General features: G+C 25.7%; 1 protein-coding gene across 1 annotated transcript; it reads left to right on the top strand.

Moving 5' to 3' along the window:
* The first annotated feature begins 8,273 nt into the window (after window positions 1-8,273).
* On the top strand, window positions 8,274-8,948 carry LOC145836444 (YEATS domain-containing protein 4-like). Its single transcript, XM_082944242.1, has one exon. It carries the CDS (start codon window positions 8,274-8,276, stop codon window positions 8,946-8,948), a length of 675 nt encoding a protein of 224 aa, XP_082800368.1.
* The last annotated feature ends 16,800 nt before the right edge of the window (window positions 8,949-25,748 follow it).

Below are 25,748 nucleotides of genomic sequence, written 5' to 3'. Positions count from 1 at the left end.
AACAAAAGCAACCAGTTGAGTCAGATAAATTTACGTCAGTTCTGTATGATGAAGTTGGTGATTTTCAATGTTAAAGTTAAGCAACGCCATAAGTAAAACAAAAATCGTGTATTAGAAAAAAAATTAATTTGAAAAATGGAACTCCTAAAAATGTAATAAAACGTGGTAAATAAATGAAAAAATGGATTCATTAGTTATCGTAGATTGTATATCAAACTGTTATAGACAATAAAAAAATTAAGTATTTTGTTTAAAAAAAAAAAAAATTTGAAACTAAAATTTCAGTTTAAAGATTTGCACAATACTTCAGCAAATTTAAAAAACAAATTGATTTTTTTTTATGTTTAAAAAAGTTATATATGTTTTTAAATATTCTAGTTTACTATTATCAACTTAACTGAATATAATAAATAAACACACTAAAACTGTTTTTAATTTATTTTGTTTTTAAGTTTTTTTTTTTAATAGAATTGGCGATTGGGAAACATTTGTTGGACAATCCGGAGTGTGCTAAAAACTATAAGAAGGAGTTAATAGTTTTAATATTATATATTATAGTTTAGACCTGAAACTCTAATAGAATTAGCGACCATTTTTAGTTTTTAGATAGAAACTGAAACAAGACTCAAAATATCGACTTCAAAAATCTGCAAGGATTTGTTTTACCTCTCTTTTTATCGGGCGGAAAATGAAAAGTATATTTTATTCAATATATTATGTAATATGTTTAAGATAACTAAACATGACACCAAGTTTTCATGAAGTATTTTATTAATGTTTTAGCTTAATTTAGTATGCTTCAAACAACGATCAATAACAAAATTGCACAAGTTTTGGTCAATAAAAATTTACAGATTACTGTGAAATAATATGTGTGAGATAATGCAAATTTTCTAGCTCAAAACCGAAAAGTTTGACAACACACTTGAATAAAAAATTCAACATATTAAAATATCCACTTGAAACTCAGAAAACGCGAGAAACTCAAAAGAACAAATGTTGAGATTTCTATACTAACACTAATTTACTAATGAACAATAACAAAACTTGTTAAAGATGTCTAATTGCATAATAGTATTTACTTAAAAAATAATCGCTAATAAAATAACTTATTACAGAAAGGCAAAATAACAGTTTACAGAATTTAAAGCCAAATGTACACTTATAATTCTCATTTACCTCAAAATAATTCGCCTCATGTTACGTTATGTTATCAACAAGAGCTATAAACAAAAATAGAAATTGTCTATTTTATATTTAATAACTAGAAAGGGTATTCACTTTAAACTTTATTGTTTTGAAAACAAGCTAAGTTTACATTTTGAAGATGTAGTTTTTAAAATGCATATAAACGTTTTTTAAATTCTAAACTTGCTTTAAGAACTAAAGAAAATTGAAAATATATGTTTGTTAATATTTATGATCAATGATATTTAAAAGCCTTTAAACATCGGTGTAAACTTTAAATCTAAGCTCTTCTTATTTAGTTTTTCTTCTGTAGAATACTTCAAAACTTTTGTTAGCAGGGCTAATTACTTAAGCTTGTGCCTATCATGTAGCAAACTTTTGTCCACAACTTTAATACTTACTAAAAAGATACAAGGAAACGCCACCAATACTTAAGAAGAGAACTCGATTTGTTCACTGTGCTTTTGAAACTTACAATGACTTTATTACGGACGATGAAAACATTTACCTTGATGTGCCGAATAATGTTATTAATGATAAAGTAACTATAGTTCATAATTTTATGTTTTATAAAAAGGTAGAAAAGACTATTTGTCCTGGAAAAAACATTAAACTGTATCCGTGGTGGAGAACAAGTCAGAAAGCACGGGTGACACTTTAGCACAGAGCGACACTTTAGCACGGAGTGACAATCTAGCACGGTGTGACATTTTAGCACGGGGTGACACTTTAGCACAGAGCGACACTTTAGCACGGAGTGACAATTTAGCACGGTGTGACATTTTAGCACGGGGTGACACTTTAGCACTGAGTGTCACTTTAGCACGACGTCACTTTAGCACGGAGTGACACTAAAGCACTGAGTGACATTTGAGCACAGAATTTATATTGCAATTATTTTTAGCATTAAGTTTTTTTATCTGTTATGTTTAAAAAACTAAAAACGAACTATGCAACATGTAAACTAAAAGTTAACAAGATTTAAATGAGTTACAAGTTTAAGCTTTATTTAAATCTAAAAGAAAAGTAAATAAAAAAACTTTATTAATTGGTTTTACTATTTAGTTTTAAATAAAAATACTTTGATACTTTTATTTACTTTTCAACATCAAACTATTTTAATAAAGCTAGCAATAAAAACATTTTCTAAGACTATTAAACTTTTTTTATAAGTCTTAAATAAATTTTAATATGGCTAAACTTAAAGCTTAAGTTTTAAATAAAAGGTGAAATAAATAAAAATTAAGAACTTACTTATTTCATTTTAGACTCATAGTAAAAACTGTAGTATAAATTCTTGAAGACGTTATTTTCTAAAAGTGTTAGAACTAATTTTCACATTTATTTGTTTGTTAAATTAACAAACTTAAATATATAAACATTATTTAAATGAGCATTAATAAAATGTTTAAAATAAATACGTGTAAAAATGTCACTCCGTGCCAAAGTGTCAGTCCGTGCTAAAGTGTCACTCCGTGCCAAAGTGTCAGTCCGTTCTAAAGTGACGCCGTGCTTAAGTTTAACTCCGTGCTAAAGTGTCACTATGTGCTAAAGTGACGACGTACTAAAGTGTTACTCCGTGCTAAAGTGACGACCCATGCTAAAGTGACACTGTGCTTTTCTGACACCTACCCCCGTGGTGTGTGACGCGATAACCGAAAGATTTCTCTTACACCAGTACCTTAGAACAAAATTGTTGGCGCTGTTTTTGTCGTTCAAGAAACAATATGTATATTCAATTATTATCTACAGCTTCAAGTGGTTGGAAAATCTAAAATACAGGCTAAAAAAAACTCACATTGGAATGTCTCAATACTTTTTTGTATTACTATCTATATTGATAACTTACCATAATAATTTAGATTGGTACACAAAAAATAAATTACAACAAATTCCTTGCATTTTTACACATTTTGAATTTCGTTCATCAAGTCCCTGGACCAAATTATTGGGCCTTTTTTTTAAGTTTGGTCTAAGGACCTGGTGTACAAAGGAGCCTTTCGGTTATCGAGTCCTACACCACTACTTTTAAAATATCTTAGGAGCTATTAGATTTAATTTTTTATCATTTAAATATTTAAACCTTTAGTAATAAAACAATCAGTTAAACGAAATTGAAGAAAAAAATTAAACGAAAATTAACTGAATTTTGTGTATAAAAATGTTCTTAAAAACTTGTTTAATAACATAAGGTCTATAAAATAGACATAACTTTAAATCAATATGTAAAAGGATATAAACAATACTTATAGCAAATATTTGATTATTTTATTGATAGGATACAACCTCTTTAATGAAAGTAAAAATGTAATACGCCTAAATATTTTTACGTTTAATTATATCAGTATTTTGTGCTAAAAGTGTTATTTTGTTTTAATTAATAATATTAAATGACTAGTAAAAATAATTTTACATTCGAATAGATAAATAAACTATTGCATAATTTTTTAATAACTTTAAAAAAGTGAATTCTACCATAACTGAACTTAAATTTTATAAATGAAAATAAATAGAAAAGTACTAATAAATTTATGCTTCTAAAAAGGAAAAAACAAATAATAATAATATTAACAACAACAAGTTTCTTCTGTTTTAAAACTTACATTTTTATATTTTAAATACTTCTCCTAATCTAAAATTGTAATACCACAAGGCAAAAAATATTTGAAAATTTAAAAAGAATTTTTATTTTTGTTCTCTTTCCTTTTGATTTTCTCAGAAAAAGAGATTTTTTAACATAAGTTTGCTTGAAACAGCTATCTCAGCGTACTTTTTAAATACTTCACTTTCTGTTAAAGTATATAAATCTATAATTTTTTTTTTAATTGGCATGCTAAAAATAAAGCTTTTAAGTATTCTGAACTTAATTCAAAATAGTAATCTTAAAGAGTAATCTAAGGAATAACCAGACAGAAAATGTTGCAATCTTGCAATCTAGACACTGTTATTGTAACCAAACAATTCAACTTTTGAACAAAAAAAAAACGAGAAAAAAATAGTTGCTTATTCAATGACAAATACTATTTACTCCTTAAACAAAAGTAAATAGACGAGTGTCAATGATCACTAATGACACTTTTAATCACTTTTTAATAAAAAGCTTCTAAGTTCATACTGGAACTTTCCAAAATGACTTATTTTTTTAAACATAATGATAGCTTTAACCATAACTTACTTTCTTGGTAGATTAGAGATTTATGACCTATTTTGCTGTTGAATCTAAGTGAGAATGATTTGTTTCTGAAGACCTGGTATGATAACTATGGCCGTTTTTTACACTTTTATAGTAACTATAATTATCTGGTAACAAGTTATTGTTAAACTTAAACATAAATAAACCTGATTCATATAGCAGAGACTTTCAACATCTAATATTTTTTTCTGAGTTTTTAGTTGTCTTACACTATCATCATGTATATAAAAAAATACAGTTATATAATTTTTTTCTATCAATATCTTGTTTTTACTTACCTTCCAAATAATAAAAAAACAACTTAGTTACAAATAAAGACAAATATAAACAAAATTACAAGGAAAGCTAAAATGTTACTAAAATATTTACTTAAAATAAATATTAAAACATTAACATAATTTACTTTCATTAAACTATTCTACTTACTTTTAAAATTTTAACTATCAAACTTTATGTTGTTTAAGAAAAGTAATAACTTACTATTGAATTTCTAAAAATATCTATTATATTAGTTGTTTTAATAATTTTTAACAATACACAAGTGTTACCTTTTTATTCGGTTAATTAGGTTGTTCTAAGTTTTTATTTAATTATGAATAAGCATTAGAAGAGTTTCAGTATAAACTTATTTTTAAATGACTTCATTGGAACTTTTAAAATGATATATTGTAAAACGAGACTAAGTTAAAGTTTCAAAAATTTACTTGTGTGTAAATAAATCCATGCATGAATTTAAATAAAAAAATAAGAACAACCACGATGAGAGATAACCATTTGAGATAGATAAAATTGTTCTTACCGCCCTTTGTTAAATTCTCTTTATATTATTTTCAACCTGATGTTTTTATTTTATTAAATGAGTCTTTTTATTTCACATAAACTTCAAGCTATTGTAGCGTTACAAACAAGTAAAAATGTTAATAAATACCTTAAGTCTTGAAGACTCTTTTGTTGTTCGAAGCTTTGTATTAAGAAAGAATAGAGAGAAAAAAAGTGAGCTTTATGAACATTTCTGGAACATTCTTAAACAAGCTTGTTGAATAAAAAAACAAAGAGAGAGGAAAGTGAAAATCATTGAAGCGAAAAAATTAGTGATAGCTTTTACTAACGATAATTTTTCATTTCATAAAAAATCTCTTAGGCAACAACAAAGCAACATTTTTGAGAATATTTACAATTTTTGTTTTCAGAAATAAAATTGATAAGTTTTTTATTTCAATTTTAGCTCAATGTGGACTAACTGTGTAATTTGAATATAAAAAAAACTTATTAGCAGTTTTGTATGAACTTGTTATATTTGTTGTAAGTTATAGTTAAAACTTAGACTAGTAGCCTGCTGAGATATAAAATTTTATTTAAAATGCGTTTACTTATCTTCATCACTAGTAATTCCTTTGAGTTTAAACAAATAAAGTTTATTTAAATTCTTTTTGATACATTGAGTCGTATGAATCTTGTAGCATTTTTTTATAAAAAATACTTCATAAAGGAAATCAAAGAAAATCTTCAGCTTTATTAAATAAGAGAGTAGTAAACAAAACTGTTTAAAAACATAGACAAGTTGCTTTATTATATAGAATTATAATCAAGAGTATAAATTCATATTTGTGTTCTACAAAAATATATAAAATCACTTTTACATATTTTTTCTATTTTCTTTACCTATTTCAATATATTTACCTATCTTTTCAAGCTACTAAGCTTCAAAACTAAATCCACATAAAAGTCAATATTTGCAGTTTCATGTAAAACATGTCTTGATGAAAAATTTATTTTAAGATATGTCACTAGAACAACATCAAAACAAAACTGTATGCAGCTATTAACTTTTGAATAACTGATCAAACATTGAGAAACAAAATGAAAAGCTCGACAATTTGTTTTAAATAAGATTATGTATTTAGTTATATTACTTATAACAATGTTTTGTTTTTATTTGGAGTTATACTCAATGTTTACCTAATAACTTTAATAGATTTAGTTTTATAGAGTTTTATCTAAGTTCTAAATATTATTAAGTCTCAAAGATAATTTTATAAATTAAGATTTAATATTGTAGTCTAAGTTGTTTTAGGGTTCCTCAAGAAGTAATTTGAGTTTTTATATAGATTTATGACAATCCAACATGGTCCAACATGGGTGGCTAGAGAATAGTGATATTATGAAAAAAAATTAGAATTAGTTTTTTTAGATGACTAGTACAAAATTAAATAAATATTTTAACACTTTGTTGTTTTGAGTATGAAAAAAAATTTCTAAGCTTTTAGTTGTTGTAGTTTTAATATTTCAAACAGTTTTTAATTTATCAGTTTTTTCATATCACATTTAAAATATTGTAAACATTTACAAAAGTTATAAAAATTTTAATTTTAATCATATAGGAAATTTTGTGGTCAACATTTATTAATAAATGTAAAAATTTATAGTTATTTACACAAAAAAAATAAGTTCAAGTATAAATTTTAATTTTTTTGATTTAAAATTTTAAGATTTCAATGAGTTTTTTTAAACAACTTATTTGCAGAATTGTAGATCTTTTAAACTTTAGTTTTTCATCACGTTGTTTTAAAGGCTGAACGACTTATGTTTTATATTAAACTTTTTTATGAAGATCAACAAAAAAATTAATTGAATTAATTTTTAAAAATATATTTTGTTTGATTTGATATTATACGAATTTTTTACAAAAGAATAATTAACTCTAGCTTCAATTTATAAATATTTATTTAATGTTGTATCATAATAAATCTAATCAAAGATGTTTCTTATATGTTTAGCTTTAACTTAATTTGTGTGTATGACTATATATTTGTTAAAAATGTTGTATTTTAAAGTTTATAGTCTGTTGAAAAACTATAACAACAGTATCTTTATGTTTCTTTACGTTAAATTGTTTTCAAAATTTTTATTTTTTTGTCTAATTAAGTAGCTAGAAGTAAAATTTAGTAAAACAAAATGTGCCTTTTATATTTACTACAATATAAATTTAAATAAAAACAACAATTTTACCTTTTTAAAACCTAATTTTGATGAAAATGTTCAAATAAAAGTTTTTTTGGTTGTTAACTATTAAAAGCTGTAACATACATTGAATTTATAAACATCTTCTATGTATACTTTTTACATTCAAGTGAAAAATAGTAGCAATTCAGCATTTTCTCATTTAAAAAGCAAAAATTTAGGCAAAATAATAAAACATTAGAAATGTAGTGACATGTATATTTTTTAAGCTCAACAAGTTAAGCTTTTTAGAAAAGATGTAAGTATTTTGTGGTTATCTAATAGCAATTGTTTATAGTTGTAGTTTATTAGTGCGACAATAGAACAGTCTTAAGGTATACAGAGAAACAAAAACTGTCTTGAATACATATATTATCACTTATTGAACACACTTTTTTGATTTTTTTAGGGGCAACAGATGCACTCTAATGTACAAAGTACATGTACATAAATCAAGAAACATGGAAGCGTTGAATACCTTTATAACATACACTTAACATTCCATTTACTTTAAAAGTTTTATTGTTACTGCATTTTTTAATACAAAATAACTAAAGCATTCAAGATGGTTTAAGTTGCTCTGAGTCTCTTTTGACGTCATTACACGTCGCCTCTAAATTATTCTTAGTTTTTGTAATTTTTTCAAGATTGCTACGTTTAGCTATATACTTGTATTTACAAAAAAAAACAATTGTCATTATTTTTATTTCAAATACAAAGATTATCTATAATTCTATAAACTATACTGTAAATTAAATTAACGAAGACAAAAAGCCTTAAGTTGTGGCAGCTAAGCCCCCATTTACACTTACCTAGTTAATTTATTGATGAAACTAATACAATTCAGATCGCCATAATTACTGAATTTTTATAAAAATTAGACTTTTATAAAATGCCAGCAATAAAAGTCACCAAAAAGGAGCAGATAGTCAAGTGCGTGGTGTACGGCAACAGCGCCACCAAGCTGAAGAAAGAAAAGCACGTGTTGGGGGGGAGGGCGCACACGCACCGGTGGACCTTCTTCTTCAGACCCTACTACAAGGAGGACCTTTCAACTTTCATCAAGAGCGTCGAGTTCAAGTTCGACAAGAGCTTCCGGAACCCGGTCAGGGTGTTCCACCGGCCCCCGTATCACGTGACCGAGACCGGGTGGGGCGAGTTCGACATCCACGTCAGGGTGTGCTTCAGGTGCTCTGAGGCGACCCCGGTGACCTTCTGGCACCGCGTCAACCTGTTCCCCTCCGAGGACAACTTGAGGGTGGACGCGAGCACCGTCGCCATTGAGACCTGCGACGAGATGGTCTTCCCCGAACCCACCAACCTGATGAGGAGCTTGCTGGAAAGCGAGAGCAGCCGGGAGGTGAACGAGTTTCACACGAACTTCGACGAGATGGAGGGGAGGGCGGTGGAGGGTCTGAAGGAGGCGTCGAGGAGAGTGAAAGGGAAGATCGAGGAGGTGGGAAGGAAGAGGGAGGAATTGCTGAAGAAGATCGCCATCCTGGAAAGCGCTTTGGAGGCTCATCAGCTGGAGAAGTCGATGAAGGACGAACTGAGTTTTATTGAGTAAAGTTTCTTGCTAAAGTGTCTCCTTTTTTAAGTTGAAACCTAAATTTATTGTGCAAAGTAGGTACCAGCTAAATGATTACTTCAAGTTTTTCAAATTTAGAAAGATTTAGTAAACAAACGATTGATTTATCTAGTAACTTAAATTTAGTATAGACTGATTTTAATTAATTCTACTAACCATTTATTTAAAAAACATTGTTATTAGTTTCTGTGAAAAAAACCAAAGTTATATTTAAAACATAACAAATAAAGCATTTTTACTTAAAATTTTATATTGTGTATTGTGCTCAGTTAAGTTATAAGACCGTGCGAGAGGCACACTAAATGATTATAAGAATTTTTTTATTATTTTTATTTTATAAGATCTTGATGTTCATTTGCACCATTGTATTATATTGTGCTTAGTCCAGCAATAAGATCGTGCAAGAAGCACATAACAATTTAATACTCTAAGTTACCAGTAAGACCTATTTTTGTATTTAAGATTGTGACGTTCAAACACTTAAAGAACACTTATAATTGTAGAACTTTGTGTTTATAAATTTTTGTATTACATATATCGTACAAAAATCTAAGACAACATTCATTCAAAAACATCTTTTAATAAAGCAAACAACAAAAAAATCGATTTCGGCCTACGATTTGATATTACTTTTGTTAGCAACTAATTCTAAGACTAAATTTTGAGTAAATAAGTAGTTAGAGGTTATATAAAAAAAATTCAATTAACACTAATTAGCATAATTGAGCAAAAATTAATTAAATATTCACATCTCATAAATACATATATAAAACAGTTGATCAGTAATTTAATTAAGATAAGCAACAATAAAAAAAAAAATAAATAAATAAAAACAAACACTAAAATAAGCGACAAAATTCAAATTAAAAAAAAAAATAAAAATAGATAATTTTACTATATTTTTTTTCCTTTTATTTAATCTGTAACAACTTATAAAGGTTAGATTTATAAAAGTATTGTTGCTTACACAAATTAGGTTTGCATGTTTTTATAAATAAAGATTCTAAAACACTTAGGTGATAATCATTACGAGCTTTACTTATGATTAAAAAGTATTGTGTTTATTTTCGCAGTTTTACTCTGCTGATACATTGGTTGTTTTATCACTTCTACTTTCTAATTGTCACATTAACATCACTTTATCTATAAACTCACTTCAGGAAAGAAATTATTTAAATTAAGTTTATTACATATTTATTAATTACAAAGTTAAACCTAATGAGTAGGGTAAATTCAGTAAAAGCCTTAAGAACTAAACGCGCTAAGCGTTTAGCACAAAAAAGGGGACTTTCTCCAGTTAAAGGTAGTTTCTACCACAGGCCACCGAGGCTACAAATCGTCACCCTGTGTTTAAAATGAGTACCTAAACTTCTGATTCCAATGAAGTAGAAATACTAAACTCTTAAAATTTAAGAAATGTCAACAGTACCATTAATGAACCAATTACAACTTATTACTATTAACTACATTTTTATTTAAGCAATGTTTACTTTGAAAATCAACTAGAATAAAATAGAAAGCTACATACTGATTTTTATCATTATTTGTGTTGTTCTTTGATTTTGATACTAAACTAAAACTTAAACTTTGCCACAAATTATATCTTAATATTATAATTTAACTTGTTTTTTTTTAGCTAAGAATTTATTTTAACTTTAAGTTTTTATATAAAGCATTCGGGCGGGATTTCAAATTTTCATAGCTATTATAAGCACAAGATTGTTTAAGTTTTCAATCGTTTCGTCACAATTAAATTGAGATACGTTAAAAGGCACCTCACCTTTAAGCTCACTTTATTAACTACATTTTTGCTTAAGCAATGTTTATTTTAAAACTAACTACAAGATAAAAGAAAGCTAGATACAGTATTTTTTATCACTATTGTTATTCTATTTACTTTAAAACTTATATAAAATTTATACTTAACCTTAAAGTAAATCTTAATATGAAAATTTATTTTGTTTAGCTTTTTAAGTAAAAAAAAATTGAGTAATAATTTTATTTTAATTTAATTGTTTAAATGCTATTTTCCATGACTCTTACATATCTTTTTAGATTTATTCAAACACTGACGAGGTCTTTGACCGAAACTTAGTTTGTTAAATAATTTCTTGGAAGAAGTAAATTCATTTCAAGTTCACCGTGAAACAGCTTATTTTTCTCTGCATTTTAAAACCGCAATACAAGGAGTAAGTTTAAATATTAGGTTTAGAGCGTAAGACTTACATGCTCGCAGGCTAAAGTTTACTTTTTGCAGGTCGAATTCCACATTATTTTCGGTCATTTTTACTTCAGGGGATCGGATACGAGCGTGAACTTGGCTTGAGTGGTTTTAATGTAATTTTTTATAAACCAAACTTTAAAACCAATTATTTTCAAATTATTTTATGCTAACTTGAATTTTTTTTTATTCCAAAGAATGTTCTTTGTTTTCCTTTTCACAATAATTTCCTTCGTTTTAGGGTTTGACTTTTGTAGTGGGGCCCCTTTAAAAATTTGAGTTTTTTTTGTATGTTTTTAGCTTTACGAGTTTTTCTCAAAAAATAATGTTTTTTTTTTTCAATTTATTTTTATTTAACATACTTATTAAACTAAGTATGTATGGGTCATATATTCTAAAAACAATAATTAATCGCGAAAAAATATAGTTAATCATGAAACTTAACTATACAAGTCTGTCAAAAATAAAAGTTTTAAAAAGCAAAAAAATATTTTTGAATGAAAGTCTGTAAACCTAAAAATCGAAAATTGTGCAAAATTAGAATTTTTCTGAAATATTTATTAAGGCTTATGGTATAAAAAAAATGTAAATGAAAAATTTATTACAAGTTTAAACTTAGTTTGTTAAGTATGTTAAAAAAAATATATATTTAAGGAGAACAATTTGTAAAACTGAAAACATAGAAAAAAAACTCAACATTTTTCAAGGGGCCCCACTACAAAAGTCAAACCAAAAAACGATGGAAATTATTGTGAAAAGAAAAACAAAGAACGTTCTTTAGAATAAAAAAAAGTTTCAAGTTAGCAAAATTTAAAAATAATTGGTTTAAAAGTTTGGTTGAAAAAAATAAACGAAAAAAGCCATTCAAGCCAAATTCACGATTGTGGACCGAATCCAGCCCGCATGCCGTAAGTTGACCAACCCTATCTTAAATAGATAACAACTTGAAAATGTATAACTAGGGGAATTCAAAATTAAATAAACTTAAAAGGTACTACAGAAGTTTAACTACCAAAGGTATCTTTTTGTAAAACTGTTTTAAACAGTCTTAAGTTCGTGAAAACTAATATTTTTAAGTTATTTATAAAAATGTTATTTTTTGTGTTTAATTCTATGGGTAATTTAGAAAATTAAATATAATTTCATTAGAACTAATTTTTTTTTTGATTCATCTTACATAAAGAATACAAAAACTATTTTGAGTATAAATTATTACTTTTAAGCAAAACGAAAAAATATGCATATAATTTATTATTGTTTTATAATCTTCTAAATAATATAAATCTTTATATCCTTTAAGATACTAAGTAAATAGAGTTTATACTATTTGAACATTGAATGCTTAAACATTATATAAGTTACAACGTGGAAGTTTTTTTTGTTTAATCGTATTTTAACGATTATACTGACATTTACTACACCTAAAAATATTACTATTTTTTTGAGTTTGTTAATTGGATTCTGATGACTTTGATCTAACCTAGATTGTACCAAGTTCTATTATACTTTAACTGTAGTTAAATTAAAAAAATAAACTGTCATATAAAGTAGCATTTATTTTGTTTATGTATATTTACTAAGTTTTTGGCATAATTGCTTTAAAAAAGTTAAATTCTTAAGTTACTTACTAAATTATTGTTAAAACATGAAATGTAGATATCTTGCTAATTTTTTTTAACTATTTTCTGTTACTGAAGCAATAGTTCTACTCAGGCACGTGGCTTGGTACGTTTCTGTAAATCTACAGAAACGTATACTTATATGCGAAAAAACTTGCTTTTATTTCAGCTTAAAAAGACTCTGCTTTCTTAGCTTTAAGTATTCATTTTAACTTAGTTAGGCACTTCTGAGAGATAATTTCGACATGTATGTACATATTCTCTAGCGTTTTTAGTGCCGTAAAGATTAAACGAATTAAATACATCCAAATTGCAACATTTAGCGCGTTAAAGCTTTTAATTTGACAAAAAGCTGCATGCAAAATTGATACTAATGGAAGCTGTTATTCAAAAACCAAAATCATACAATTTTAAGTGACAAAAATTTGCATAACTTGTTGTTACTATTGACTACGTTAAATTTTTGATTTAATGAATATAAATATTTTTGAGTTAAATTGTGATTTTTTTATAATTATTTTTAATGAATGTTTTCTGGGTTTACACAAGTGGCAACACATAAAGAGTCATAGTGGGTGTGGAGCAAAATAAATTGCCTTGTATACACTTATCACTCGTACTTCAACATTCCATTTTTAATGTATTATCATAACTGCAGAGTTTCAGATTAATTTCAATAACATTAGAGGTAGCTGTGTTCCCGCTAGGACGTTATCACGCGTCATTTAATATGTTTAAATTTTTGTAGATTCGTATTTTTTTGAGCTAGCTACGTCCCTGGTTCTACTTATTACTTTTAGTGTAAAACTTTTGCTCCTTTGCGTTCTATAGGTATGTATATTTTTTAATGATGTAACGTTTTTTTTTTTACTGAATCAACCGTTTTATTTTTCTGATGATCGATTAAACTCTCAGTTAGTTTATTGATAGCAAAATAAAAGTTTAAATTAACGTAAAATTAAGCGATAATCTTAAGCATCGTTACGTCATTTAATTAATGGGTTTAAAAACTAGACAAATTGAGTTTTCATAAATGTTTAAAATTAATTAAAAATAAACTTGCGCTTTGAGTTATAAAATCACATAAGAATACTGTTTTAAATAGTTTAAATATTTAGAAAAATTGTAAAAAATTAATTTAAAAAAACAAATGTCGTTCTGTAAACTTTACTTTTTATAGTTTAAAAATAAAAAAACACTAACTTTTTTAAACGTTTATAAGTAATGTTGTAGTAGAATATAAAACTAAACTTACATTTTTAAATACATAAGCCAATTTTTAATGGAATTTTATCAACATGAACAAGTTTAGTTGTTTTGTTTAACATGACTAGAATTCAATATTATAAAAGTAATTAGTTTAAATATAACAAACAAAAAAGTTCAGCCTAAAATAAAAGTCATATACCAAAAAATTTTGGTTATCAATTTATATACATTGTAAAAGTCAAGTTTATCTTTTCTTTATATAGTGGTTTAATAAAAACTAATAATAAGCACACCAAACCTAGCAACAATTTATACTAAGAAAAATGTTAAAAGTATAAATATATTAAATAACATATTAAGATAAACTTTCTGTAGTAAAACGTTTGTTAAAAAGCTAAGTTATTATACGGTTAAGAATGTCAAAACAAAAAAGTGTTGACTACAAGATTTCACAAGTGTAGAAATTAAAAATTTTACTAAATCTTGTTTGAGATATGTATATATAATAAGAGAAATTTTTTTATTAGAAGTTTTATTAGCACACCTAAAAGTATTTAAAAACAAAAAAAAATATATAGGAAACATTTTTAGACAACGATTTATATAGAACTAAACTATAAGAAAAAAAAATATAAGAATTTCCATTTTTTTAGCTAAAAGAACTTTTAATAAAGTTAATTTTTACTTTTACCGGATTGTAAAGACTAATATTAATTTATCAATTGGTGAAAAAAACAATACCTCTCTTGTGCGTTAAGAATGAGCTTTCTAAGTTCTAAATAAGTAATTATCTTATAAAATTTAATATAATGTTTTAATATGATATGAAACACTACTTATATACACTATATATTAAATACAATTAAATATGCAGGTACCATTCCTACTGAAGGTGTTTCAATCGTTTTTTTAGGATTACTAAAAGAACCGGAAGTAATAGAACAACCTCTACTGTCTGATTTCAATGTTTTTCTCTCATAATTGACAGGTTTTTCATGGTATCCACCTCCCGACAAACGTATTCTTTTGTCACCTAGATCACGGAACAAATTCGATTTTCCCTTGCCTACAACAAAAACAAATGACAACTTCTTACCTTCACCATTAACATTACAGTAGCTAGTACCTTTTGAAAGCTCTGTTGTTAAAACATTAGATGCCTTACAAGAGCAATTGTTAATGCGTAAGGTGTCATTTTGACCGAAGCACTCTTTTTTGCACTGTTCTTTATAAGAATTCCAACCATTTGGATAACCAGACTCAAGTGTGTTTAAAATTTGGTTAGACTTAATTCCGTGAAGATAGAGGGAAGTATTTTGAACTTTTTTAACTTTGTTTTGACCTACGGGATTAACTTTAAAGATATAAAAAACTCTTGGGGTTTTTTCAGACGTTTTATCATTTAATGAACGCAGTATAAACTTGTAATCATTATCTGAAGACTTCAATACTTCAGTCCTATACATCAGTGAACTATTATTACTAATTTGCAAAAGGCTATCTAAACTAAATGACAACTGTTTAGAAATTGTATTAACTTTTTGGTCGAATTGAGATTTAATTAGTTCAACTTGTGGTATTTGGTTTGTAGCTATTTCTGCTTCCAATTCTGTATAAAACTGTTTAGAAGTATAGCCGTTTTTATTTGTTAAACTACTTTGATATTTCGAATTCATAGACCGACTTAGAGATTTAATTTGGTTTTTAGTATGTTTGTTAAGCCTATGCACTTGTAATATGTTGTAGAGCACAAGTTTAACAACTTTTTGCACTTCTCTTTCAACTTTGACTTCTATCAAATATGCAGGAGTAACTAAGTCATGATGTGCTACAGCTATTTTCTGTCTATTAACATCATAATGAAATGTGCCATTGAGAATTTTATTAGTCTGACTGTCAAAAGTATCTTGAGGAGAATCTTCGAAACTTGTTTCGTTATAATGTAAATGAGCGTCAAAAACCTTTAGGGCAGGCTCTTTGTTAACATAATCGTTTAAAACTTTTTCTGATTGTGTAGGTCTTGAACCAAAGAAACTAGGTAATAGCACTTTCTTTCCATTTGCATAAAAAGGAGAAGAAGATTTTGGAAGTGCAAAAGAAATTTCGCTTTTTTTCTTTGCACCTATCTGCTCTGCTTCATTAACTTCCATAGATTTTGTTTTTTTCTTGGTACGTTTTATTTTACTGACAAACAAATAACTCAGGTTCTTCGGAACACCTTCGTCATTCACAAAACAACTACCATAATTTAAAGCATAATTAAAACTGTTAGTTGTATAGACTCCAGGGCCATAGTTACCAGATTTCGACGGTCTGAATCCTTCTTTTAGTATACCTTCAACATTTGGCCCCTTGGTTCCATGAAGTAAGAGTAAACTAGGAGATTCCGAGCTTTTCGATTCCTCAACATCTTCATCAGTTGCCTTTACTCTGTAAATATTGTACCTAAGTTTTTTTAGTTTTAGTATGCTCAATCCTTTATTAGATTGAGTTTCTGAAGAGCTGGCTAACTTAGGTTCTATATCCAACGAATTTTTTAAAGTCACACAGTCTGGATCATCTTTTTTCATTAGTTCAAGTTTGTACTTAAAATTTGGAGAGGGAGTTTTTAAGTTTGAAATATTGTACTGAAAAATTTCTTTCACTTCTTTTAACAAATGTTCTTTTGTTTCCTTAAATTCTTTTTCTAAATTTTCGATTTCTTTACAAGTTTTGTCTCTTTCTTCATTACAAAGATTGCGCAAAGAGTTCTGAGGGCCAGAAAAGCTTTTTATCAATTGATGTAATTTTGAACCATTTAAATACATTTTGTTTATTACCAATAAACTTACCTGTAGAAGTTTCAGATTAAAATAATATTTAATTGTGACCACCTTTAGTTTATATATAGTCAAAATTTTTCAAAATTTGCTTAAATTACTACCATATTTAGAAGACAGTTCTAGCTTGGAAAATTTATTTAGTCACCATTTTTGTTAGTGTTTAATAACTACATAAAATATTCATAGAATTAAGGAACTAAGTGTAATAAGAGGTTTTTTTTTTTCTTTAAAACGTTTTATATTTTAATATAATTCCCTAAACCAAAATTGTCATAATTAAGAGCGCAGTATAAACGAGTATTTTGAACAAGTAAATTAAAAAAAATCTTTTTCTAGTAAGACTGACATAAACAATAAATTATATAAAACTAGACGTTGTTTAACATATGTTATACCAAAATACTAATATAAAACATCTAGGCTATAATTTAAAGGGAAATCTAATAAAGGTATATTAAAAAACTTATCCATCAATGTGTTTTTAAACTTCATAAACGCCTTTTTTTCCTTGAGGATATCTTTATTTTTTCTTAAAAAATCTTAAAACTGCATTTATTTTCAGATTTTTTAAAATTTCTAACAAGCAATTAATCATATAAACTTCATCATATATAGTTCAAACTTAATAGTTATGGACTACACATTTAACTGTAACTATGGTGTAAGACTGGATAACCGAAGGATTATTTTGTACACGAAGTTCTTGAAATAAATTTTTTGAGCTCTTTTTTGACTCCAAAAATGATTTTTATAATTAATAGAAAATAACTTTGATTTATGAAGTTTGACTAATATATTACACAGCTCCTTTATTAAGTTACTTCGCTTTGGTAAGTTTTGTTTTATATCATAGGAAACCTTTTTCAATTAGTAAAATGATACTTGCATTTAAAAAATTCACACTAAAATTCAACAAAATACATTTCTAGTAACAACTACTTACATTAACAAAATTGCCTGTAAAGGGGGTCAAGCAGGCTATGGATCATTTAGTGACTAAAAATTAAACTGAAGTTTTATTTAATTTTTTTAAATTAATATTCTTCCTTAAAAAGTGTGTTTAACTTAATTCAACTTAGTCATATTGCAAGTTACGTAAGCTTCAATGAAGCAAACTTTGCAATTTTGAAGTTTAAAATTAATTTGAAAGTCCTAAAACTAATATCAAAGTTAAGGCCTAAAGCAACTTTTAAAAGTACCTTAAAAGTTTGAATACATAAAATACTTTGTAGTATTTTATATTATTTTTTTTTTGTTTTAACTGAACAAAGTAAAAATTCTTTGAATATTTAAAAATGAAAACATATGATATCTTTCTGCTTTAGTTTCAAAAATCAAACATGTTTTTCAGGAAATATACAGCCTTATTAAGAGTTAAATTTCGTAATACACTCATCACAGACAACTTTGATATTGAACGACATAATTTATTAAGGAAATGGATTTAAATTATATAAATTTCAATATGAATAATTTCGTATTATTTTCATTACTTGCTATATTTTTTTTCTAAATATTACCTTATACTTACCAGGAAATTAAACTTGCTTTGAAGAGTTTTAGTAAATCAATCAGGGGTGATCACTTAGATATTTTTAACACTAGGATTGTATTGAATACAGTCTTTTCTTTTGGGTCCAAAGAAATTAGTTAATAAACACTAAAATTTAATATGTAGTTTATGTTAAAAATTTTTTTTTTAAACAGTGGTTTTAAAAGAAAATGAAACGGTGGTTATAGTATATTTGCTAGGAATAAGAAAATAGTGACTTAATAATTACAAAATTTAACATATACTTATTTACCTCTAATTTTCTATTATAAAATACAAACAAGTGAGCTTTATGGTAACAGTATTTAAAAAAAGTTATAAAAAGTAAAGTGTAAAAACTTAAATAATATTAAAATTACTTTTAACTATAACTCAAAGTTGATAAAATAACCTTTTGTATTATCAAAATTTATCAAAATAATAAACATAAATAATAATTATACTTATATAAATAAACATATATAGTATAAAAAACAGTTGTATGTCCAAATTCCAGGTTGTCAAATGTTTTTGGCAAATTTTTTTCAGGTTTTCAAAACTTTTTCTAGGTTTATAAAACTACACGTTTTGGAGTCTATTTCTAATATAAAATTAAGTTTTATGGTAAATGTTAAAAAGTATAACAACATTTTAAAGATAGTGTAATAATACTTAAAATGTTTTTTCTATCAAAAATATTTATAATTAAAAAAAAAATATATATACAATAGAATTTTGTTTAAATGCGAAATTTTACTATTTAACTTGTGAAAGGTGTTTAAAATTACAGGTTTTTTAGTGATTTTTGTTCAAAATTCTAATATTTTTCAAAATTTCTCAAATTCCAAGTTTTTCCTGGGTTTCAAGTTATTTGGCTACTCTGCAAATTGTACATCTAGCTGACAACTCATAACTGTATCAAGTTTTCGGAAAATCACAATACAGCCGTTATGATGGTTTTAATATCTTGCACTAGGATTGTCAAAGATTTTATTAACTTTTTTAAAAGTGAAATCTTTATCTTGAGATACTAGTAAGTTTTATATATATCATTGGTTATGTGTTATTTTTGATGATTGTTCTTTAATTACATTTGTGTAACATGGATTAGAGATGGTAATTTAGGAAAAACGCATAGTGCTTAGCATCACTATAAATAGTTTTATTTCTTCCAATGACTTGCTATAAATCAATTTTTAAGAATACTTCTTAACCACTAATAGAAAATTGATGACATTTAACATTATTTTTAACAGTTGAAACTTTTGTAAATTTTGTGGTTGAAATTGCATACATATCTTTAATTTAATACAAGGAGTGTCGTGTCTTAATCACTCGAGGAAAAAATTATTATTGTGAAAACTTTAAGGTTTTATATACAATGCAGTTATAAGTAATTTATAACAATTTAATTTTTAAAACAATGGGAATTGTTATTAAACAATATTGAACTAGAAATGAGCAAATAACGACATTTAGTGTAAAATTAATATAGATTTAACTTCTTTGTTTCAGTACTTTATTTTACAAACTAATTTTCGGTCAAACACAGTACTGTAAATAAAAAATCTCAAAAGATAAGTAACAGTCATGGAAACAGCATCTAAACAATTGAACAAAAGCAAACTTTTACAATTAAATAAAAACAATTTTTTACTTTAAATTTTTACTTAAAACAAAACAAATCAAATTTTAATACTAAGATTAAATTTATGGCGAAATTTAAATTTTAGTTGAGTTTAAAAATCAATATAATAACAAAAATAATAATAAGAAGCTATGCATAGCTTTCTTTTTACTTCTAGTTAGTTTTTAAAGTAAACATTACTTAAATTAAAATGTTGTTAATAGTACTAAGTGAGCTTTAAGTTAAGATGCATTTTAATGTAGATAATTTATCTTTTTAAATTTTTCATTTAAGCACTTACGAGGTTTTTGTGGGAAACTTAGTTTGTAAAATAAAGTCTTGAAAAAATAAATTTATTATTTCTCCTTTAGTAGTTGAGATCTCTTTATTTGTTTTCTACATATCAAACAAAAAACAGATTTATTTACTTAAACCTTGTTTCGAAAATAAAAAGAGTTAGAAATGTTTTGATTTATAGTATTTAATAGAAATTAAACTCAATTAAAAAAAAACGGAAAAATTAAAGATATGCCTGAAATTCGTTTTTTTTTAATGTGTTCATCTATATTAAGCTATTCTAAAAAGATGATGAAGAAGTCTGTTGTATAATTTAAATTTATAAAAATTATAAACAGTTATTAACCTACTTATAGTTAAAAAAAATACAAAAAAAAAACTAACAACTGTTCAACCTGTAAAATATATTTTCTTGGTTTTCTTACACTGGTACTTTAACTATTTTGTTCAACTGTTTCTTAAATGGTTACATGACAATTTTAATTTGGACAACTCAAATTCCGACAATTCAAATTTTTAAAAAGTATTTAAAAGAGTATATCTAAATAAACAATATAGACTTGAAAAAAAAAATTCATATGTTGATCGTATTACAAGGTTGCCACTATTTTTTCAAATTTTTTTCCAGGTTTTTGAACTTTCTTCCAGGTTTTTAAAAGCACAAATTTTTGGGTCTATTTTTAGTTCTCAGTTAAGGTTAAGGTAAGAAACTGTGTTAAATAGTTAAAAAAAACATTGAAAAGATACTTTTAAGCTACATTAAATATGCTTTTATTAAAAAAAAATTGATGATGACAACTTTTTTATTTATTTATATGATAGATATTTTAAGTCAAATCAAAATTTTACTATTTAACATGAGAAAATTATTAAAACTCCAGATTTTTCCAGTTTATTTTAGTGATTTTTGTTCAAAATTCAAGGTTTTTCTAGGTTTTTTTTTTTCAAAGTATCCTAAATTCCAGGTTTTTCCAGTTTTTTTTTTTTGCCTAAATTGTCAAATTCAAGGTTTTTCCAGAATTCAAGGTAAAGTGACAACCCTGTTGTTAGTATCTACAAGCCACTTTTAATTTTTTTTCAAAATATTAAACGTTTTTCAACATATTTTAAAATTACATAAAATAAGTATGTTTTTAACTTTATTTGAGCCTTATCTCAAAAAATATTAATATTTTGCAAGAAGACAAAAATGGCATGTAGATATTAATATGACCTACACAATTTTTTTAAATAATTGACAAAAATACATTACTTTTTTAATTGTTGCCTTTTCAGTTTTTTTATAATATTTGAACTGTTGAAATTTGTATTGTTCGATTTTGAATAGTCGTGACCCGCTTAAAATCAGTTTTCTTTAATGAATAAAATGAATGTATACTAGAATTTTTTTTTGTACTCAGAAATCAAAGTTGTTTTAACCTTACAAGTATAAAAACAGCATGAAAAAATATTTTTTTAAATCTCCCACCTGTTTTACAGGACTGTCAAATGTTTAGGGGAAATTTTCTCCATGTTTTCAGAATTTTTTTCAGGTTTTTAAAAGTAAAAATTTTTGGGTCTACTTTTAGTTTAATGTAAAAATTAATGTAAACACTGTGTTAAATAGCACAAAAACATTGAAAAGATACTGTAAAGCTACCACAATGTGTTATTGAATAAAAAATGTTCGATGATGACAAAAGTTTTTTATCTATATGGTAGATGTTTTATATCAAATCAAGATTTTCTACTGAACATGTGAAAAATGTTTATAAATCCAGGTCATTTTTTTAAATTTCTTAAATTCCCAGTTTCCCAGGTTTTTTAGCCTAAATCGTCAAATTCCAGGATTTTTCCATATTTTTGGCAACCCTGGTTTTATCAATCACAAAATTAGTGACTGTGGTGACTTTTAACATATTTCAAAATAGAAGTATCTAGCATAAATCTTTTAAGTGCAAAATTCCAGATTTAAGATACAGTATTTGCTTGCTAAAAAAACAATTGAGTAAGATTGATTAGAGATACTTAAAAAGCAAATTTATAATATTTACTTTATAACTGTTTAGTTAAAACTAAATCTATAGTTTTTTAGTTACACTGTTATGTTTTATCTGTACTATAACCAAAATCAAATGCAAAAAGATTTTTATTATAAAAACTATACATAATATACAAATACATATACATAAGTACAACTGAAACACTAGTTTACCAATAACCTTAGTAAATTTTCTGTCATTTCTCTTTTAATCTTACTTTCAACTTTTTTGTCCAACCATACTTTTGAATGAAATTTCATTAAAAACAAAATGGATGTAGTATTGCATCATTGTTTTTATATTCAGAATTCAAAGATGTTTTTATTTTATAAATATGAAGGCAAAATTTGAAAATATCTAATAATTTGTTTTTTAACATTGTATTTTAGCATTAAAGCATATGAATTGAGTTTAATTAAAATAGTTTTAAGGCTAAAAGAATACAACGGAATTTTTGTAAAATGTATTTTTGTCTTTTGTATTTTGTTTATCATAAAGTCAAAAAAAAGAAAAAATTGTATTTATTACTTTTTTCTTAACAAAGATAACAAAACATTTTGTCAGAGTCTAACTATTTAAGTTTTTGTAGATATAGAATATGTAAATTTTAAGATTTTTTTACTCTAAGGTTGAAATGACCTTAGTTTTAATCATTTAAGTGTAAAAATATTATTTTGAAAAAGGTTTTGTAAGAAGTTTTATGTTTGTGATTATGATGATTTTAAAAATATTTGGTATGACGTGTTGAAAACACTGAACTAAGAATAAGGGAGAAGAAATTTTAAGTATATTGAATTTAACATAAATTTATACACTTGCAACATTTTAAGAAAAGAATATAGTTAGTTACTTTTATATTAAGATTTTCTTTAGTAAACTAATAAAACTAACATTACAATGAAAATAAAGTTTAAAGTCCTATCTAAAACTAATATTATTTTAACTTTGACTTTTAAACTACACTTGAACAAAAAACTTGAAAGATCATTTTATTAAAGTTTATCAAAATTGTAACAAAGACTATTGTAATTACAAAAATTAAAAGAATACCTATGTCACTACAACTAATACGCTGTTTATTTATACAAATTTTATAGGTTATAAATATGTTCTTCAACTAGTAATTTTAACTTTTTTTCTAACCTTTTTTAAAAACGAGGTTCATCAATAAATAAAATGGATGATGTAGTCTTGTATAAATCTTTATATTCATTTTTCAAAGTTGTGCTTTTCATAAATTCGAGGATTGCATTTTAGCATATATAAAACTTAGTTGAGTTAAAAAAAAATCTTGATAAGCATGTTTGTTAATTGATCCATACAATTGCTCATTTTCTTTAAAAAAATAAAAAAACTTAAATATAATATTTCTTAAAGACTGTAAATAATTTATGTAGTAATGTAAAGTGAAAAAATCATTAAGATCTGACAACAATAGAAAAGTTAAAGTGTGATCAAATTTTAATTTTTCATGTGTTACAGTTCACTTGTTGTCATTTTCTGGCATATATAAAAAATATTTTTCTACATAATTTTGTTTTTAAATTCTCAGATTTTTAACTTGTCTATTCTGCTACGTTTTTGTTGCTTTTTAAAGCTGTTTGATAGTTGCCTATTCAATAGTACACAAAAATAGACTATGTTATATCATATTTTAAGTGAAAGCGTGGCCTAACGGATAGGGCGACTACTTTCGGCGCAGTAGATCCGCGTTCCAGACCCGGCATTTATTCTTAATTAGAGTTATTTGATATTTATTAAAGATAAAATAATACTATCAGATTGAGTTACAACGTGGCCTAATGGACAACGGCAATTATGATCTGATCAGAAGTTCCGTGAGTCCCGACGTGGACGTTTTTTAAATACCTAGCTACAGCTGTTTCATGCATATTGATTTAAATCTACTCAATCAGACACAAACTACTTGTAAGGTTTATTAACATATTATAGAACATATTACGAAAAAGCTGTAAAAAATTTCGACATACAACATTAAAAAAGCTGTTTCAAAATACAAATTCAAAAAATTTTTACTCTTTTGTAAAATCAAAGCTAAATCTATCACCTTCCTTTCCTCTTTTACTTAATGAAAATAACTTACCATTAACTTCTGACTTTGATAAAGCCTCTTATTTTAACAAATCATTACAAAGAGTATTTAGTATAGATTTTGAAGATGTACATTTTAAACTTATTGATAAAAGTTGTCTTGAAATGCAAAATTTTTTTATTACTTATAATGAAATAATTGAGTCTGTAAATCATTTAAAAGATAAAATACTCAGAACAGCAGAAAATATACCTCCGTATTTTTTAAAACGAACTATTTGCTATCTCATTTTTCCAATCTCGTTAATTTTCAATTGCTTTTTAGCTATATCTTTCATACAATGGAAAATATCTTATATTGTACCAATATACAAAAAAGAAAACAAAAATAATTTATTGAACTACAGACCAATTTCACTAACTAGTAGTTTTGGCAGATCTTTTGAACATGTAATTTCATTAAAAATACTTAATCATCTTTTCTTGAACAATCTTATTTCTCCTAAACAATTTGGTTTTCTTTCTAAACGAACCTCCTGTATTCAATTATTGGATAGCCTTCATTCATGGTTAATATCTTTTTTTACCAATAAATCTATCAATGTCATTTATACAGACATTCAGAAAGCGTTTGACTCTGTCTCTCATTTTAAGTTAATTAAAACTTTATCTCAATACAAAATTAATAAAAATCTAGTTGAATGGTTTAAAGAATTTCTTCAGAAAAGAACACAAAGAATAGTTATCAGTAACACGTTCTCAGAATCCTTACCAATTTTTAGTGGAGTTCCGCAAGGAGGGGTTATTGGCCAACTTTTATTTACAATCTATATAAATAATATAGCCACATAAGTTGATTCTAATAGCAAAATTAAGCTTTTTGCAGACGACACAAAAATATTTAGCCAATCTTACTTAGTTTTACAAAAATATTTAGATAAAATCTACCATTGGTTAAAAGAAAGTATATTAAACCCAAATCCCAGCAAATGTCAAGTTTTGAATATTCACAGAAGTACGACTATTCCAACGTTTGACTTTAAAATAAACAATGTAATCTTACCTAAAACTGAAGTATTTAAAGACTTTGGAATTTTTATTTAAAATAATTTAAATGTGAACCATCATATTAACTATATTCTACATATTGCATCAATTTTATCTTTTCAAATTCTAAAATGCTTTATATCTACGGATTTGGTAATTCTTAAAAAATTGTACCTAGTTTACATCCGTCCTAAGATGGAATACAACACACCTTTATGGTCTCCATGTTCTATAAAAGACATCAACCAACTAGAATCTATTCAAAGAAAATTTACCAGATCAATCTTTAATCGGTGCAACATTTCATATACGTCTTACATAGACAGACTAACA

Source organism: Thalia democratica, chromosome 5 (assembly GCF_965202585.1).
Source record: "Thalia democratica chromosome 5, ktThaDemo2.hap1.1, whole genome shotgun sequence".
Lineage (NCBI taxonomy): Eukaryota > Metazoa > Chordata > Thaliacea > Salpida > Salpidae > Thalia > Thalia democratica.
This window is presented reverse-complemented; position numbering and strand designations above follow the sequence as displayed.